Below are 20,450 nucleotides of genomic sequence, written 5' to 3' on the forward strand. Positions count from 1 at the left end.
CTCCTACTGAGCAGTGTTTGATATTATACTGCTACAAAACAGTTAATAATTAACTATTATTTCACAGCATATCAGAACCTGTTTTGAACACTAGTGAGGATCCCAAGGGTGTCCGCTAAATACAGATTTCACTGTATACATTTTCTTGTATAAAAGTGTTTTTCACTGCTTATGTTTTGTGTAGTTTGAGCCAAACAATTCAATATAAGCACGAAACCTCACCGCCAAGTTAAAAAAAAAAAAATCAAATCAAAATTCTCGCTTATCCTGGGTTAGCTTAAACAGGCTTTGAACAACCCGGCCCAGGAGCTCCGCCTTTAGGCTTGACGAAATCTTTATAATATATTTTTAGTTTGCAAGGCCTTTGATAAAATATATTTAAAGTAGCATGCTAGCTTGAAATTTTTCCATCTCTGGCATACGTAGACTTGAGACACCGCTGGCAACAGTGACATAAAATCAGAACAAGCTAAAGTAGGTCGTCTATTATTGACGATGCCAGTGATAAATTTGTTTAAAAAAGGGTGTAGTGTGCATACGGGTCAAGCGGCCCATCAGGCTGCAGCCTGTCCCGGTTTCTGTAACAGGAAGCGACTAGGCGTATTTCTACTCCCCCCTGGATGGGATGCTAATCCATCGCGGGGTTACCTCGCAGTATTAAATTCTCCGACACCCATTTGTATACCTCGGTGGAGAGAGACACTGTGAGAGTAAAGTGTCTTGCCCAAGAACACAACAAAATGTTCCCGGCCAGGGTTCGACTCCGGATCGCTCGATCCGGAGTCGAGCGCACTAACCATGAGGTCACTGCGCGTAATATTATTATCAACCTTCAAATCGAAGCGGAAATCAATATTTTTAACAGCTGACTCGCGATTCAGTGTGTGTCAGTTTGTCACATCATCGAAGTATGATAGACGCGGGAAGGAAAAGTAGCGAAAGAGGTGCTCGAGACGCTTCTTCATGCCGTACTCTGCAAACTTCCCCAGTGGATCAAAATTCGATAATGAACAGCTAAAAGCATCAACCAATGGCTATTGAAGATTACAGTGAAAATGGAGAAACTCAAGTAAATTTGCTCATGAAAAGAGCGCACTTTATTGTATTATGACGTATGCTTTTGTATATTAAATTTGATATTGTTTTATCTTCGCTAGCTGCGCTTTAAAGCCTAATGACTTAACCGAGAAAATTAAATTTACCAGTGACGGGCGGTTGAGTAAATTAATATTTCAAAATAAATAATATTTGAAAATAATGAAATTTTACCAATAATAAATAAATTTATTATTATCGCTTATTAGTTATTATTATTTATTCTACAGGTTTTTCCTAAAACTGCGTTATCTGTCTTACTATGAATGCATGCTAACTACAAAATTTTCCCAAGCTATATCTCCGGACTTTCGCTGATTGCCGTAAGTTTTAGGACGTCGCGCCTTTTTTTTTCCGTCTAAAAACAACAAAACAAAAAAAAAAACAAAACAAAAAAATGGAAATTTACGGGCTGGTGGGCGACAGCTGTCTCAAGAGAACTCAAACAAAATAAAAACGAAAATAAAAAACATCGAAAACACAATAATCGAATTGTCACCTGCGGTGTCTCGTCAGATAAAATGCAAACTAAAACCTACTAAGTCGGAGCCACCGAATTAGGGCTTTCAGCAAATACAATTTCGTCCCTTATTGTGGGTAATCTGAAAATGGGGCGAGAGTTGCTGATTTCTTAGAACAAACTAATCAGAATAGAGGAACTACAAAACAAAGTAAGTAGGTAGGTACTAATAATATAGTTTTAACCATAGAGGAAAATTTAATTAGAGTTTTCGGTGCACTTTTCCTGCATTGTTCGAACCACTGCCAACGCAGATAAGCATCGATATCTAAGCGATTTTCGGGAACTTCTCTCTAAAGCGACTTTCGCTATCTACGTTAGAAAGTCAGTTGAAAGTTCCGGCATTTTAATTCACTGTCAGACTGTACACTATAGCGGTCGTTTGTTCAGGAGCTTTACAAATGAATATTTTGAAGTTGACGTCGAAGAGATCAATGTTTGTATTTGGAACAAGGCGCAAAACGATTTGAAACTTTGCACTTTTTGCACAAAACGACGGAATCGAGTGTGCCTGCCAGAGTCATATCAAAGTTACAATTCCCAAAATGTTATGACTGTAACATTTGATACATGAATGGGCGATACACCTTAAACCACAACAATGCACTGCAAAAGACAGGGTAGGTAGTAAATGAGATGTTTCTAAAAAAATGTGATGTCGTAATCACATTTTCTTGAAAAAGATGATTTAACGATGTTGGTTTGCCTAGCATGTGTTCAATTACACCTGAAGTCCACTGAAGTAAAACCGAGGAGCAAGACAATGTTACACTGGTTTAATTTTGCTAAACGAGGCGATGAACTAAATCGCACACAAGGTTAATGGTGGTAAAACTGAAACCCCCCAAAAAACCCACAATATTTCCACAGAATATTCCCACTAACCGAGACCCGAGACGTAAATCGTTTTATTTTCTCGTTCGACATACAATGAGTTTTATTTTGGCAGTCGCTCCAAATCTGCCCAAGTAATCTCAATCTTTACTCTTAGTTGTTTTGTTTTTTATTTTTTTCTTTATTTTTAGTGGTTTTGGAATTAATTATTGGGAAATAAATTAAAACTTCCACAACAGACGGTTTCCTGAACAAAAGTCAACAATAGTACAATTAACATTTTCTTAACAATTATCAATATTGGTCAGTTCATTAGTTATTGTTTGATTTTCCGAATTAGAGAAACCTCACTACGTTGGCTATTAAGTAAGACAAGCCATAAAGGAATAACTGTGCGAGAGTGTTTCAATATGAAACTTCTATATTGTTCCGGCTTAGTTAACCGGGAAAAAATGATGAATCAAACGCGATTTCCATTCGCTGCTTTCCACATCATTCGTGAAATTTAGTCCCATTATTTAATAACACATGGAGACATTTCTTTTTTGTTTTAAACTTGAGGTTTTCGTTATTACCCTTTGACACCTGCCTGCTTGGTTCTGTGTGATATCGTTTTCTTATGTTTTTTTATTTTTAATTTTTTTGGTGGGGGCGGAGGTAGAAACGGTCACTTACTTTTGAAGTGAGAGGTGAGTTTTAGTATTGCTACGTTCTCCATGGCTTCCGCCAGCAGACAAAAGCGAATTCTCCCATTCTTTAAGTGATCTGCATCGCACAGGTATGTATTAACCAGCCACTGAGGTAATATTAACCCCTAATGTAACGTGTAAGGTAAAGGTAAAATCTGCATACGAGTCAAGTGACCCACCAGGCCGAAGCTTTTCCTGGTTTCTGCAGCATGAAACGACTAGGAATATTTCTACTCTCCCCTGGATGGGATGCGTTCGCAGGGCTACCCCCAGCATTAAATTCGCCGGTACTCATTTATGTATCCCTGAGTGGAGAGAGGCACTGTGAGAGTAAAGTGTCTTGCCCAAGAACACAACACAATGTCCCCGGTTAGGGCTCGAGCCCGGGCCACTCGATCTGGAGACGAGCGCACTAACCATGAGGTCACCACGCCTCCTGCAACGTAATTAAAATAAACCACTAATGAGCGTATGAGAAATCAACCTGAAACTATATATTTTGGCGTAAACAGTCAACCATAGACTTTTTTCTTTCTTTTTGCCGGTGAAATAGAAACATCTGAGTATGAAAAAAATAACCTAAACTAGTCAAAACGAAGATGAACCTTGTCAAGAATAAAAATAAAACTTGGTAATTTTTCCGAGCGAATTTGCAACGTGTTGAAGGGAGCTGCCTTGAGACGTTGCCAGGCAACATTGCACGGTTGTACAGAAAAGAACTGCGTCTGGATTGGGCGTTTTTGTTGACGTTATTATTATTGTTTTTTAACAAAGACTTATAGCTGTAACTCGTCCGTGAGGAGTTATTCGTGTTTGAGACTTTTTGTCCTCGACACAAGCTATAAGTTGACTAGTACTTTACTGAATTAGGAAGTTGTCACTAAGGTAATGGAAATAACATTTTCACGATTTGGAAACGAGATTTAAGATTACGGAACTAGGAAGACAGAATTTACGCCAATCCTCCTTAGGATTATTTTTTTTCAAAGTTTACGTACATTTTGAATATTCTAATGTCATGCGGAACAACATGGTATAAATTCAACAGGTTGCGATTAATATTTAATCCACGATGACATAATAGTGGAGAACTTTAAGTGTTTTTCTGTGAGTCGTTCCGCGTGTGAAAAATCGTTAGTCATCAGAAAGATGTTTATAGTTAACAGCTTTATAGATAAGCGACAAATCATGAATTATAATCATAAACCTCTACTAAAGATTTTTACACGTAGCATTGTGTTGCAAAACGTTTGGTGAGATAAAAAGAACGCTTAAACATAATGAGTTCATTTCTTAATCAGCAAGCGTGGATAGTGTGGTGTATACAAGATAGAAGATCTAGAAAATTGCAAATTCTGAACCAGGGAATTCTTTAGATTTCAATAATTATGAATTAAGTAGTTCTGACATACATTGTCACCTGCTTCATGCATTAATTCTTCATTCTTTGTTAGTTAATAGTATTGTAATTTTACTCTTTGCTGTAAACTGCGAATTAACAGAGATAAAACTGTGTGAATTTGTTTTCCTGCACAAAACTACAGTTAACAGTCAGTTACAGCAACGTTCCTCTTTATGATTGTGAATGCTTTAACAAAACGTGCAGACCAATAGAACTTTTTAGGACTTCACGATCAGTTCTTAATATGGTTATCTTGACATCAGAATAAACTTGAAAATATAAACACAAAGGTTGCACATGTGTGACATGTGACCGCTGGTGTTATGCATTTACCGTTTGGTCGAAAAACATGAATCTCGCGGTGAGCTCTCCTTGTAGAGTCAATATTAGGGACGGACAATTATATTTTAGAAGGAAAGATTTTCTGGGTATGAATCATTTTCTCACCTTAACGTTGTGCGTGAGTTTTTCGGTGGCCAGTAACGTAGGAAATAATTTTTTTAGTCATCAAATACAGGACCTGAATACTACAAAACACTAGCTCGATTTTTTGACCATGGCAGGTCTGGATAAAAGAAAAGAAAAAAAACAAAACAAAAAAACATTGAATGTAAGTCAGATATCCTAATTTCTTTGGAATTAACGTGAGTGTCAGCTATAACTGTGGAGGTAAGCTCGAAATCATCCCAAACAGATCAACATACTAAAGGTTTTGTAGACGCCTCTAGCGAAATGCTTTCAACCGTTTAAAAACTTCGTTATGTGCGTAGCAGCTGCAAACCGGTAAATACGTCAGTGAATCCATGCAGTGAACAGCTTAAACATTGCTTAATATTCAGTTCTCCATCATTTGAGATTACCTGTGCTTAAATGTGTAGTTTTCGTGTATAAGACCTTGATTTTAGAGAGTCATTAAATTTTGCAAACGGCCAAATTACACAGGGAAACAATCGCCAAAAATGTAAGGAAATACTTTACAATGTAACTTTAATATGCTGTTAAGTACTCATTCTGTATATTTTTCATTCATGGTGTTTTGTTATGTTTTATTAAACAGGGGCCTGCTTTCGAGTTGGTTTCTGAAAAATCATGTAGAAAGAGCGACCAAAGACGGACACGGCTGACTAACAAAGTTTAAATAAGTTGAAAGTTGAAAAACAACATTCGAGTTACGCAAAAACGAAACAAACAAGAGATTTTTGGAAAGAAATTTAACGATTTAATGACGCCTGACGAAGGCGGATATAAAAGCGTCAATAATTAAGCTTTTATGTTATTCAAAGCGAAGTAGAGCATTTTGCTCTTCTTGTAATCACGATAACGGTTAAGACTGTTATTTAAGCATGGTACACGTGTAAAATCAGATACAGCCCTCTTCCTACGAGAAAAGGTTAGTATAAAAATAAGAAAAATTAAGAAAAATTGTTTTATATTCTATTTTATTTCCGTTTTAAAGTATTGAGTTAAATTTGAGTCTCTTCTGGCGAAGAGTAGCAATTAATTGCTACTGTTGGACATCTATTCCCATGGAATTCATATGCTTGAGCCGAGTATTACGTCCACTGAACATATAGGGCCGAACTCACACACGACCGCTCTAATATGGCTTTGATAGCTCAGTTGGTAGAGCATTGCACCGGTAACGCAAAGGTCGTGGGCTCGAATCCCGTTCAGAGCCTGAAATTTTTTCAGGTCATTTTTCCAGTAGTGTTATGGCTGCATTCGCATCTTTCATTATTTCAAAACAGACTATGCAAGGAATGTATGGTTCAATTCAGAAAAAAAAATTACATATCTCTCGTAAATACTCTTGGGCTATTCCGCGGTTACTCAAAATGTGAAGCCTCACCCGGATCTGAAAGTTCATGTGTTGCTGTTCACCCTGTAGTTGCAAAATTGTTGCAATACGGTTAATTAAAGTGATGAATTCAGCGATACCAGAACAGTTAATATTTAGCGTATTAAAAGTGTTTTCCTCGCTGCAAATAACGCTGTCGGTATAATTTAGACCAGCTTTCGTTCCAATTTCGTCAGGGCTAACATTCGGTTTCTTCTTTGTGCATAAGTTTGAATCTCCATTCCGTCACGAAGACGGAAAATAGTTTCGCTATGGTCGACACCTTGTCGTATACTGCTTTACAATAACATATCGACGGGTCAGTTGAGGTATTATTACAAAACTGTGAGCTGGGCTTTCAAATTGAAATTTTCTTCGGCTAGCAGTTGCGGCCTAAATTTCGATTTTGAAGAGTGTTACTCAATCTTATTTAGAAAGTATTTCAATGTTTGAATATACTTTTGTATTATGATATAGGAAAATCGATTTCACGATGTCGCTGTACACGGATTCAGAATCAGCACAGATTGGAATAACTACAATGTTCTCCATCCTCGTGAGCACTGACCTGATTGGCAATACGATTGTGGGCCTTGTCATCATTTTGAACCGAGACATGAGGTATTTTTCGTTCTGTAATCTGAGTGTAATTAATGTATGATCGATGATATTTGTTTTTAGTGTAGAAATTTTCAAGACAAGGGGCGCTTTCAATTCGAACGAAAATTCTCGTTTGAACTTTTTAGAAATTCCAGTGGCGAATGAATCAACATTCAGCGGAATTTCCTGCAGGAAAGTGGAGAACCTCGCCAGGTAGACCCATTTTCTACATGGAAGTTTTGGTTGAAGGGTTGGCATTTCGGAAATTCAACAATTTTTGGATCTCTGGCAATATTCGAACCATTCGGCTCCATTTCAAGCGTTCCGGAATTTTTGACTTTGACTCATTTTGACGCAGACTTGTAGCTTGGAGGTTGTGTCCTAGTGTACCGGTTGACTGAGGGAATAACCATTGTACTGCCTTCCTTTACGAGCCCTTCTTTAGCTGTGGTATATTTTTGGGTCTTTTTGATGGGTTTTTGTGAACCGGTACACGAGGACAGAACCCCTGTGAGACAAAACCTGGAATTTTATTCGGTAGGTACCGTTCTATTAATTATTAGAATTACAGTGTTGTTATAAAATTAACGCAAACGAATTCTTAGTGGAAGTTTTCAGAGGAGGAAGGTGGGCGGGGGGGGGGGGGGGGGCGATGGCTGGGCGAAACTTAAAGAAACTTTGCTTTCGACAAACTGAGCTGTTTCAATTGTGCTTTCAAACAGGACTCCCATAAACATTCTGCTTCTGAACTTGGCTGTTGCTGACATGATGGTTGCACTGTTCATCGTACCACGCTTTATTTTGAGTCACTCCTTCAAACATCCTGAAGGACGGAAGGGTACATTGTTCTGTAAGCTGCTCACCGGCAGCAACTTAACATGGACCGGAGGGGCTGCCTCAATTTTCACCCTGGTGGCCATCGCTTTTGAGCGATATTACGCTGTAATGTATCCCTATGGCAATAAAGGAAAACTTACATTCAACAAGTTGAAGGTACTTCTTTGTTTGGCCGTGGCATCAATAGACCCACAGATAACATAAAGGATGAATGCGTTTCCTGCTACATGTCTGACCACGAAAACTCAATAAACTTGTAAACAACTATGCTTTAGGTTATAAATAAGATAAGTTGTCATTGTTCTGCCGTAGTTGACAGCGGTTTGTTGTAAAATGTACCAAATATTTACTAAAAATTTTGTTTGGAGTGTAAATGGTAATGCTAGTTGACTTATATAATTATAGAGCAACAGCGGAATTCCAAAATTATATTAACCGAACAGAACGCCGTGAAAGGTTGTCCAAAATTCCTAATCGGAAAAACCAAATAGAACATAGACTTACCCTTTTTTTTTCGCCATGCATTAAATTCTGGGTGTTCCGGAACCTTCGGCCCGTGCACGCGTTTCATACCCTCTTGCGTCCTGCTCGAAGAAAGTCAAAAAAGTGAGGTCTTAATGATTAAGGCTTTTTTTATTATTAATTAAGTATAGCTTCAACGTTCTGTTTTGGCAGGTCATTATTCCCATGTCATGGATTTCCGCCGCGATCCTTAACATTCCTCTTTTCTTGACAATCTACTTCGACAAAGAAGCCGATTTCTGCATGGAACAGTGGCCTAAGCCAGACTGGCTCCCAAAAGCTTACAGTTCAACTTGGTTCTTTGTTGCTGGGATCATTCCCAGTATGATCATGACAACGTTGTATTCCAGAGTGGTATATTCCCTGTGGTTTAAACGAGGAGGAAATAATCTAGAGAATGCCCAACAGGTATATATCTATATTATTTGACTTTAGGTCTCCTAACCAAGCTAGGGTAAATCATCTCACATTTTAGGAATTATATTATAAGATGAAATCAGTTTCTATTCTTGAGAAAAAATTATGTAAGCTCAAAGTTCTAAATTCGACTTAACCTGCGGTGGTTTCTGATTGTCTTTTATTTTCCTGGAACAGTAAATTTCCTCTCGAAAAGGCAAGGTTTTGTTGTATTTAACTGAAGGCAAAAGCGTTGTTTTTTGGGGAGCAAAACCTGTAATTGGAACCAATTTGAGGCTCTGCAAAATCTTAACCATCATCGTGCGCGGCATCGTGTTGAACCAGATTGGACAATTAATTTCTTTTGTGGCTACGAGGATAACTATAGGAATCGGTATCGCGTTTTTTTACTGTGTATCAAAGATTACGTTATAGAAAATTTTGTTCATGTCATAAGTAAGGCACTAAATCTGACGTTACCTTCTCAGGGTGTGATGAGAGTAAGAAAGCGAGTCACCAAGATGGTTTTGACTGTGAGTGTTATCTATGGAATGTGCTGGATACCAAACCTAACCATCTATGCGCTGAACTACTTCAGTCCTTCGCAGAACTACGGAGATGTCACCTACATTACTTCCATCGTTCTGGTCACGTGCAATTCCACCGTCAACCCTTTTATTTACGTTTTCGTGAACCAGAAGTTCAGACGCAAGATCAAGAGCCTAGTATGCTGTTGCAAGTGCCATAATAACAGGGTTGGCATCTCCAATGACGCCACTGTTCACACGACGGATCACATCAACACGATCGCCCCGCCCACCATAGAAGAAGATGTCGGTGTTGGAGGAGAGTCAAACCGCGAACCGACCGGCTTATTAGAATGACAATGGAAACAAATTACTAAGTGAAGAGCAGGAGTTTGCTTTGTGTTCTAAATTTATTAGTAAACACTGAGAACAGATATTCATAAGTAGAGCACTTTTTCTCAGTCACCACGAGGCCTTAGGCGATACCTAGTGACGAAAAAGATAGGTTAAGGTGGCTCAGTCACCCGGCCGGCCAAGAAAAAAAGTTTACTCAGCCTGTTTACGTTCATGTGTAGTATGTGAATACTTGTAGATGCACATAAATACATGTTAAGAAGTCCGCTCTGCATGTTTAACTAAATTTGTATTTTTTGTTTTGATGCCTCCCCTCCCCCCTTTAGAGCATCTTATCATAGCGATTGGTATTACATATGGTGTTACATGTTTTACGGCATTTTTTTTTGTTCTTTTTTTTGTTTCTTTTTATTCTGAGTTGCCGTACTTCTAGCTCCGGCAGGCCCTTTCGCAAACGGGTTCAATTTCAATCAGATAATGAAGCCTAAAATTAGCAATATTTATTCCTAACCTCGGTATCAATATAATTGACTTTACTTGCTTTTACTAGTAGTCATTAAAAGTACTCCAACCTTACCCCTACATGTTGATATGTAATTTCAGATGCCCTTTGTATATCTTTCTGACACGTAATTAACATCCGTGAAAATACATCATGTTCTGTTGACAAGACTTTGTCAGTAATAACTTTGACGAAGAATTACATTATTTTCTGGCTCGCAATGCCTTTGACATAAAGCAGCGGTAGTGCCGTTGAAAACTTTCGATTCATGTTCTCTTGTTGTATTGTTTGCTTCTGCGACAATGCAAGTTCAAATGAGAGTTAAAAACGGACCATTGCTGAACCTGATATGTAATTTCACTTTCCCCTGAATGACGTGATGATGTTGATTTATCAGGTCGTTTTGATTTGTGTCTGTTTTCTTGGTCACTACTTTTTAGTGGTTTCGATATGCTAATTTATTCAATGATGTTTTAAACAATCGAGTGATATTATAGCTGAGCTCCGGCTGCAGGAGTCCCATACTCATAGAAACCCGTAAATCGCTTTTGTCATGGTAAAAATGGCTGGCGGCTTTGCTCGTGGACGCGCACGCTCGACGGCCAAACTACAGCTAGTAGGATATGCGGCCTTAGTTAACAGCGTACATATTCGATATTGAACGTCCATTGTATATATGGTCAATTGGCACCTGTCAAAACAAGGATTCCGCTGACCAGTATCAAGTGACCACATTGCGGGCTCAAGTTTTCAGCTCATCGAGGTCATGTGTTTATTTTTTGAAGTTAACCGCTGACAAAGTACCGGCTTTTCGATTTTATTACGGGCTCAAACCAGGTTAACTTACTGTAGTCAGGGCCGGGTTGTTTCAGTTTGGAACTGAGCCGGTTAACGCTAACCCAGGATTAAAAGTTAACCAAAGTACAGTAAAACCTGTATTAAGCGGACCCCATATTAAGCGGACACCCTCTATAAGGTGGTTACAAGCTGACGTCCCAAAATGTTCTGCATTCAATCTGCATTCAGCAGACACCTCTGTTAAGCGGACGCGAACATCAAGTTTAGCCATTTTGTCGCACAAAACCTGCAATAAGCGGACACTTGAAGAGCTTTTTACTTCTAAAGGTCTAGCTGAGACAGCTTTAACATTGATGAGTCATTATTTCAGATTGATGCATTGACTGACTGGACAATCTCCTACTGAGCAGTGTTTGATATTATACTGCTACAAAACAGTTAATAATTAACTGTTATTTCACAACATATCAGAACCTGTTTTGAACACTAGTGAGGATCCCAAGGGTGTCCGCTAAAGACAGGTTTCACTGTACACATTTTCTTGTATAAAAGTGTTTTTCAGTGCTTATATTTTGTGTAGTTTGAGCCAAACAATTCAATATAAGCACGAAACCTCACCGCCAAGTTAAAAAAAAAAAAAACTCAAATCAAAATTCTCAATTTTTTTAAAAATAATACTAGTGAGCAGCACTTCAGCAACAGATCTTGTCAACTTGCTTTATTTTCTCCGACCGGTTTCGTCTGATCATACAGACTTCATCAGGGAGTTTGAACAAGATACATAAAGGAACTTATTTTATACCTATTCTTTAGAGTACAAATCACGTTCCGACTAGGGTGTGAACAGCAAAAAACACCTACAAAATTGCGTGCAGGATATGACTAAAATCCTGCGAATGTGCAATGTTTAATTTGTGCTGCTCACTAGTATTATTTTAAAAAAATTTTAAAAAAAATTAAAAAAAAAAAAAATTAAAAAAATTAAATAAGCGGACACTTGAAGAGCTTTTTACTTCTAAAGGTCTAGCTGAGACAGCTTTAACATTGATAAGTCATTATTCTTATATTTGTGCTTATATTTTGTGTAGTTTGAGCCAAACAATTCAATATAAGCACGAAACCTCACCGCCAAGTTAAAAAAAAAAAACTCAAATCAAAATTCTCGCTTATCCTGGGTTAGCTTAAACAGGCTTTGAACAACCCGGCCCAGGAGCTCCGCCTTTAGGCTTGACGAAATCTTTATAATATATTTTTAGTTTGCAAGGCCTTTGATAAAACATATTTAAAGTAGCATGCTAGCTTGAAATTTTTCCATCTCTGGCATACGTAGACTTGAGACACCGCTGGCAACAGTGATATAAAATCAGAACAAGCTAAAGTAGGTCGTCTATTATTGACGATGCCAGTGATAAATTTGTTTAAAAAAGCGTGTAGTGTGCACACGGGTCAAGCGGCCCATCAGGCTGCAGCCTATCCCGGTTTCTGTAACAGGAAGCGACTAGGCGTATCTCTACTACCCCCTGGATGGGATGCTAATCTATCGCGGGGTTACCTCGCAGTATTAAATTCTCCGACACCCATTTGTATACCTGGGTGGAGAGAGGCACTGTGAGAGTAAAGTGTCTTGCCCAAGAACTCAACACAATGTTCCCGGCCAGGGCTCGACTCCGGATCGCTCGATCCGGAGTCGAGCGCACTAACCATGAGGTCACTGCGCGTAATATTATTATCAACCTTCAAATCGAAGCGGAAATCAATATTTTTAACAGCTGACTCACGATTCAGTGTGTGTCAGTTTGTCACATCATCGAAGTATGATAGACGCGGGAAGGAAAAGTAGCGAAAGAGGTGCTCGAGACGCTTCTTCATGCCGTACTCTGCAAACTTCCCCAGTGGATCAAAATTCGATAATGAACAGCTAAAAGCATCAACCAATGGCTATTGAAGATTACAGTGAAAATGGAGAAACTCAAGTAAATTTGCTCATGAAAAGAGCGTACTTTATTGTATTATGACGTATGCTTTCGTATGTTAAATTTGATATTTTTTCATCTTCGCTAGCTACGCTATAAAGCCTAATGACTTAACTGAGAAAAGTAAATTTACCAGTGACGGGCGGTTGCGTGCGATTTCACGGACAGGCTGCCGAAATGAAAATGTCACCCATTTCCCCGCCGTCCGTATACATGTTATGTATGTGAGGAAAGCATGTTACGAGGGTTCGAATTGAAAGCTAATTCAATTAATATTTCAAAATAATAAAATTTTACTACTAATAAATAAAGTTATAATTATCACTTATTAGTTAATATTATTTATTTTACAAGTGTTTCTTAAAACTGCGTTATCTGTCTGACTATGAATGCATGCTAACTACAAAATTTTTTCAAGCCATATCTCCAAATTCTACAAGACAAGTGCAACTCGGACTTTCGCTGATTGCCGTAAGTTTTAGGACGTCGCGCCTTTTTTTTTCGTCTAAAAAGAACAAAACCAAAAAAAAGGAGAAATTTACGGGCTGGTGGGGTACAGCTGTCTCAAGTGAACTCAAACAAAATAAAAACAAAAATGAAAAACATCGAAAACGCAATAATCGAATTGTCACCTGCGGTGTCTCGTCAGATAAAATGCAAACTAAAACCTACTAAGTCGGAGCCACCGAATTAGGGCTTTCAGCAAATACAATTTCGTCCCTTAATGTGGGTAATCTGAAAATGGGGCAAGAGTTGCTGATTTCTTAGAACAAACTAATCAGAATAGGGGAACTACAAAACAAAGTAAATAGGTAGGTACTAATAATATAGTTTTAACCATAGAGGAAAATTTAATTAGAGTTTTCGCTGCACTTTGCCTGCAGTTGTTCGAACCACTGCCAACGCAGAGAAGCATCAATATCTAAGCGATTTTCGGGAACTTCTCTCTAAAGCGACTTTCGCTATCTACTTTAGAAAGTCAATTGAAAGTTCCGGCATTTATATTCACTGTCAGACTGTACAGTATAGCGGTCGTTTGTTCAGGAGCTTTACAAATGAAAATTTTGAAGTTGACGTCGAAGAGATCAATGTTTGTATTTGGAACAAGGCGCAAAACGATTTGGAGCAAGGTGCAAAATGATCCCAAATTGGACCTCGAATGATCCCGGATCGGAAATGACTCCCGATGTGCATTGTCACTTTTTTGTCCCGGCGAAGAGCTCACTCATTTTCTTACAAGAAAACCCGTCAATGCGGCCACCCCGTTAAGAGGCCCTGCGCCTAAGAAACGACCGATGATTTCCGTCTAAAAAATAAAATCGGCCGATTTTTATCTCCCTTCTTTTATCGCTTCGGCAGTTTTTTGATGTTTATCGAATGATACTGCATTAAAAGGCCTTTTTCTTCAACACTGTGTAGTTTTCTCATTATTTTGCGTTGCGAGAGTAATTTCTGAACAGTTTTTTGCGGGGGCTTATTTTCGGCCGGATTTTGCTGCTATCAGACGGAATAAGTTTGCGGCTCGATATTTTTGGTTTAAAGCGAAACTGAAACAAAAGAATTTCATTTTTAAATAGTATTCGGTAACCTCTACTTGGGAGATAAAAATCGGCCGATTTTATTTTTTAGCCGGAAATCATCGGTGGCTTCTTAGGCGCAGGGCCTCTTAATACGGCCAACGGCCACATTCGGAAATCCCAACCTGTATAATCCTTTATAAATTTACCCCGTTTATACCGCCACTCAAACCAGTTATGCTCATCTTTCTATTGATAATATTACTGTATGTATTCAATTTTGTTTTTTAAATATATCTGCATTCGAGATGCTTATGAAACGACACTGTTGTTGAGAAGTGCAATAGTGATCTATCTGTTAAGACGTCACTCAACTTATACCAGTCGTAAATTTGACCCTAACCCGTGAACTCTGTTAATTCGGCCAAATTTTCATGGCTCGTTTGCGACCTTATTAACAGGGTTCCACCTTAATTTTATACATTCTAATAATACAAATAAATGAAAATTCCGCAGTTGATTTCATTTCTCTTTCATATAAAAGTCTTTTGCTCAGCTCTGTCCGTAAAAGTTGTACCCAAAGTCAAAGAGGTTAAAAATTTTTCTTCCTCACATTCTTCGGTGATCGGCCAAAAGACCAGGGATTAGGACATATTGCTCGAAAGATTGGAAGAAACGGGAATCGGGAATGAATGTCATTTACCAGTTGATTGTGAAAACGAGGCGCTAGCCACTGGAGATATGGCCTTGTTTGACCATGAAGTTGAGCTTCATTATTATAGCCTGGAACCAATGGCTTCTCAGAATCCCCAATAAGTCGTTGCTGAGGAATTAAAGCAAAAATACCAAAGAAAAATTACCGAAGAAATTCGTCCAAAATGTGCTAAACCTAAGGTGTTTTTGAGAGGCGGTGGAAAGTTCCAGATCTACACGTCTTCTATAATAGTTCCTTGTATCGATGAATTTTAGTTTGGCACTGAAAACAAAACGGACGCAAGCAGTGCCGCAAGTTGGATGGAAGCCTATCAGTCTAAAACATTGTGTCTGTGTTCTTTTTGTTTTTGTTACTGTTGGTGCCAGCCGGGTGATGTTAACGTTGAGCATCCTTCAAAATGGTGTCATCTTGGATGTTATGTTTGTTTTTATTCAGTTAACTGTCAACGACACTTGTAAATTGCCGACATGAATTGAAAGGAAAAGTTTTTCATGCAATCAACAACCTAAATCGAGAAGCTTAACACTGGTGGATTTCTATTTATACTTGCTGAGGGTGTGTTTATTTTTTTCTCTTCTCAATTAGAACGGCTGATATATGGTTATTAATTTAAATTTTAATGAACCCTTCTGCTGCTTCAAATTCTGTTATTTGCTCTTTGATCTCATTTGTTTTGCCAGATCTTAGGAAGCGAACTGAGCCAACTTAGTTTGCATTCATGTTGTTTACATAAGACTCTGTCGCTGTTATGAAATTTAAAAGCATATCACCTTTACGGTGTTCTACTTTATGAAAGAGAAAGCTAGAGAGAATAAAATTGTTACATTTGGAAATATTTAAAAGAAATGTACATGTAATAGTACTTTAATTTATATTGGGTTCTACACATTTCCAGATAAAATTTAATATATTTCTAATGAACAGTCCTTAACTTACTAACCTGATAAGGGCTTAACGAGGAAGAAAACACAAATAGCGGTGATAAACATATTAAACTTACGGATTTTAATAACTTGACGTTTCGTATGCTACGCAACATACATTTTCAAAAGTGGAATAAAGACCGGTCTTTATTCCACTTTTGAAAATGTATGTTGCGTAGCATACGAAACGTCAAGTTATTAAAATCCGTAAGTTTAATATGTTTATCACCGCTATTTGTGTTTTCTTCCTCGTTAAACTTCGATGGCCCAAGAACAAAAGCCTTTCTGATAAGGGCTGACACGGGGACAAAATGAGTTTTCCGGTCTAGGAAATTCTCTGCTTAAAAGTAATTTGCAGATTCCCTTCTTAAGACGACGAAGACTTACATTTTCCTCCTAATTTTAGGGAATAAGCCTTTCGATTCATGTTCTCATGTTGTATTGTTTGCTTCTGCGACAATGCAAGTTCAAATGAGAGTTAAAAATGGACCATTGCTAAACCTGATATGTAATTACACTTTCCCCTGAATGACGTGGTGATGTTGATTTATCAGGTCGTTTTAATTTGTGTCAAAAATATGTCTGTTTTCTTGGTCACTACTTTTTAGTGGTTTCGATATGCTAATTTATTCAATGATGTTTTAAACAATCGAGTGATATTATAGTTGAGCTCCGGCTGGAGGAGTCCCATACTCATAGAAACCCGTAAATCGCTTTTGTCATGGTAAAAGTGGCTAGCGGCTTTGCTCGTGGACGCGCACGCTCGACGGCCATACTACAGCTAGTAGGATATGCGGCCTTACTTAACAGCGTACATATTCGATATTGAACGTTCATTGTATATATGGTCAATTGGCACCTGTCAAAACAAGGATTCCGCTGACCAGTATCAAGTGACCACATTGTGGGCTCAAGTTTTGAGCTCATCGAGGTCATGTGTTTATTTTTTGAAGTTAACCGCTGACAAAGTACCGGCTTTTCGATTTTATTACGGGCTCAAACCAGGTTAACCTACTGTAGTCAGGGCCGGGTTGTTTCAGTTTGGAACTGAGCCGGTTAACGCTAACCCAGGATTAAAAGTTAACCGAAGTACAGTAAAACCTGTATTAAGCGGACCCCATATTAAGCGGACACCCTCTATAAGGTGGTTACAAGCTGACGTCCCAAAATGTTCTGCATTCAATCTACATTCAGCAGACACCTCTGTTAAGCGGACGCGAACATCAAGTTTAACCATTTTGTCGCACAAAACCTGCAATAAGCGGACACTTGAAGAGCTTTTTACTTCTAAAGGTCTAGCTGAGACAGCTTTAACATTGATAAGTCATTGTTTCAGATTGATGCCTTCACTGACTAGATAATCTCCTACTGAGCAGTGTTTGATATTATACTGCTACAAAACAGTTAATAATTAACTATTATTTCACAACATATCAGAACCTGTTTTGAACACTAGTGAGAGTCCCAAGGGTGTCCGCTAAATACAGGTCTCACTGTATACATTTTCTTATATAAAAGTGTTTTTCACTGCTAATGTTTTGTGTAGTTTGAGCCAAACAATTCAATATAAGCACGAAACCTCACCGCGAAGTTTAAAAAAAAACTGAAATCAAAATTCTCGCTTATCCTGGGTTAGCTTAAACAGGCTTTGAACAACCCGGCCCAGGAGCTCCGTCTTTAGGCTTGACTAAATCTGTATAATATATTTTTTAGTTTGCAAGGCCTTTTATAGAATATGCTTAAAGTAGCATGCTAGCTTGACATTTTTCCATCTCTGGCATACGTAGACTTGAGACACCGCTGGCAACAGTGATATAAAATCAGAACAAGCTAAAGTAAATTTGTTTAAAAAAGGGTGTAGTGTGCATACGGGTCAAGTGGCCCATCAGGCTGCAGCCTATCCCGGTTTCTGTAACAGGAAGCGACTAGGCGTATCTCTACTCCCCCCTGGATGGGATGCTAATCCATCGCGGGGTTACCTCGCAGTATTAAATTCTCCGACACCCATTTGTATACCTGGGTGGAGAGAGGCACTGTGAGAGTAAAGTGTCTTGCCCAAGAACACAACACAATGTCCCTGGCTCGATCGCTCGATCCGGAGTCGAGCGCACTAACCATGAGGTCACTGCGCGTGATATTATTATCAACCTTCAAATCGAAGCGGAAATCAATATTTTTAACAGCTGACTCGCGATTCAGTGTGTGTCAGTTTGTCACATCATCGAAGTATGATAGACGCGGGAAGGAAAAGTAGCGAAAGAGGTGCTCGAGACGCTTCTTCATGCCGTACTCTGCAAACTTCCCCAGTGGATCAAAATTCGATGATGAACAGCTAAAAGCATGAACCAATGGCTATAGAACATTACAGTGAAAATGGAGAAACTCAAGTAAATTTGCTCATGAAAAGAGCGCACTTTATTGTATTATGACGTATGCTTTCGTAAATTGAATTTGATATTTTTTCATCTTCGCTAGCTACGCTATAAAGCCTAATGACTTAACCGAGAAAAGTAAATTTACCAGTGACGGGCGGTTGAGTAAATTAATATTTCAAAGTAAATGATATTTCAAAATAATAAAATTTTACCAATGATAAATAAATTTATTATTATCGCTTATTAGTTATTACTATTTATTCTACAGGTTTTTCCTAAAACTGCGTTATCTGTCTTACTATGAATGCATGCTAACTACAAAATTTTCCCAAGCTATATCTCCGGACTTTCGCTGATTGCCGTAAGGTTTAGGACGTCGCGCCTTTTTTTTTCGTCTAAAAACAACAAAACAAAACAAAACAAAAAAAGAAATTTACGGGCTGGTGGGCGACAGCTGTCTCAAGTGAACTCAAACAAAATAAAAACGAAAATAAAAAACATCGAAAACACAATAATCGAATTGTCACCTGCGGTGTCTCGTCAAATAAAATGCAAACTAAAACCTACTAAGTCGGAGCCACCGAATTAGGTCACCAGGCCTCCCGCAACGTAATTAAAATAAACCACTTATGAGCGTATGAGAAATCAACCTGAAACTATATATTTTGGCGTAAACAGTCAACCATAGACTTTTTCTTTCTTTTTGCCGGTGAAATAGAAACATCTGAGTATGAAAAAAATAACCTAAACTAGTCAAAACGAAGATGAATCTTGTCAAGAATAAAAATAAAACTTGATAATTTTCCCGAGCGAATTCGCAACGTGTTGAAGGGAGCTGCCTTGAGACGTTGCCAGGCAACATTGCACGGTTGTACAGAAAAGAAGGGCGTCTGGATTGGGTGTTTTTGTTGACGTTATTATTATTATTATTTTTTAACAAAAACTTATAGCTGTAACTCGTCCGTGAGGAGTTATTCGTGTTTGAGACTTTTTCTCCTCAACACAAGCTATAAGTTGACCAGTACTTTACTGAATTAGGAAGTTGTCACTAAGGTAATGGAAATAACATTTTCACGATTTGGAAACGAGACTTAAGATTACGGAACTAGGAAGACAGAATTTACGCCAATCCTCCTTAGGATTATTTTTTTTCAAAATTTACGTACATTTTGAATATTCTAATCTCATGCGGGACAACTTGGTATAAATTTAACAGGGTGCGATTAATATTTAATCCACGATGACATAATAGTGGAGAACTTTAAGTGTTTTTCTGTGAGTCGTTCCGCGTGTGAAAAATCGTTAGTCATCAGAAAGATGTTTATAGTTAACAGCTTTATAGATAAGCGACAAATCATGAATTATAATCATAAACCTCTACTAAAGATTTTTACACGTAGCATTGTGTTGCAAAACGTTTGGTGAGATACAAAGAACGCTTAAACATAATGAGTTCATTTCTTAATCAGCAAGCGTGGATAGTGTGGTGTATACAAGATAGAAGATCTAGAAAATTGCAAATTCTGAACCAGGGAATTCTTTAGATTTCAATAATTATGAATTAAGTAGTTCTGACATACATTGTCACCTGTTTCATGCATTAATTCTTCATTCTTTGTTAGTTAATAGTAGTAATTTTACTCTTTGCTGCAAAATGCGAATTAACAGAGAAAAAACTGTGTGAATTTGTTTTCCTGCACAAAACTACAGTTAACAGTCATTTACAGCAACGTTTCTTTTTATGATTGTGAATGCTTTAACAAAACGTGCAGACCAATAGAACTTTTTAGGACTTAAAGATCAGTTCTTAATATGGTTAACTTGACATCGGAATAAACTTGAAAATATAAACACAAAGGTTGCACATGTGTGACATGTGACCGCTGGTGTTATGCATTTACCGTTTGGCCGAAAAACATGAATCTCGCCGGTGAGCTCTTCTTGAAGAGTCAATATTAGGGACGGACCATTATATTTTAGAAGGACAGATATTTTGGGTATGAATCATTTTCTCACCTTAACGTTGTGCGTGAG

At 38.1% G+C, this 20,450-nt stretch overlaps 1 protein-coding gene across 2 annotated transcripts; it reads left to right on the forward strand.

Annotated features, from left to right (window-relative positions):
- Positions 1-1,091: 1,091 nt before the first annotated feature.
- LOC149112769 (pyroglutamylated RF-amide peptide receptor-like) lies at positions 1,092-10,283 on the forward strand. Of its 2 annotated transcripts, none has more exons than XM_089290763.1 (5): positions 1,092-1,774; positions 6,855-6,998; positions 7,700-7,970; positions 8,490-8,744; positions 9,221-10,283. In XM_089290763.1, exons 2-5 carry the CDS (start codon positions 6,871-6,873, stop codon positions 9,614-9,616), a joined length of 1,050 nt encoding a protein of 349 aa, XP_089146889.1. In that variant the 5' UTR covers positions 1,092-1,774; positions 6,855-6,870; the 3' UTR covers positions 9,617-10,283. The 2 variants fall into 2 exon arrangements, with proteins under 2 accessions (XP_089146889.1, XP_089146890.1); XM_089290764.1 differs by having other exon boundaries at positions 1,092-1,766.
- The last annotated feature ends 10,167 nt before the right edge of the window (positions 10,284-20,450 follow it).

Source organism: Orbicella faveolata, unplaced genomic scaffold (genome assembly GCF_042242905.1).
Source record: "Orbicella faveolata isolate gen_17 unplaced genomic scaffold, um_ofav_v1 contig_2, whole genome shotgun sequence".
NCBI classification, from domain to species: Eukaryota; Metazoa; Cnidaria; class Anthozoa; order Scleractinia; family Merulinidae; genus Orbicella; species Orbicella faveolata.

What these genes read in the sequence shown, in the direction of transcription:
- LOC149112769 (XM_089290763.1), top strand. Translation starts at nt 6,871, where the DNA reads ATGTCGCTGTACACGGATTCAGAATCAGCACAGATTGGAATAACTACA. An exon ending in TTACATTCAACAAGTTGAAG is followed by an intron (nt 7,971 to 8,489) that starts GTACTTCTTTGT and finishes CTGTTTTGGCAG; the next exon opens with GTCATTATTCCCATGTCATG. An exon ending in ATCTAGAGAATGCCCAACAG is followed by an intron (nt 8,745 to 9,220) that starts GTATATATCTAT and finishes TTACCTTCTCAG; the next exon opens with GGTGTGATGAGAGTAAGAAA.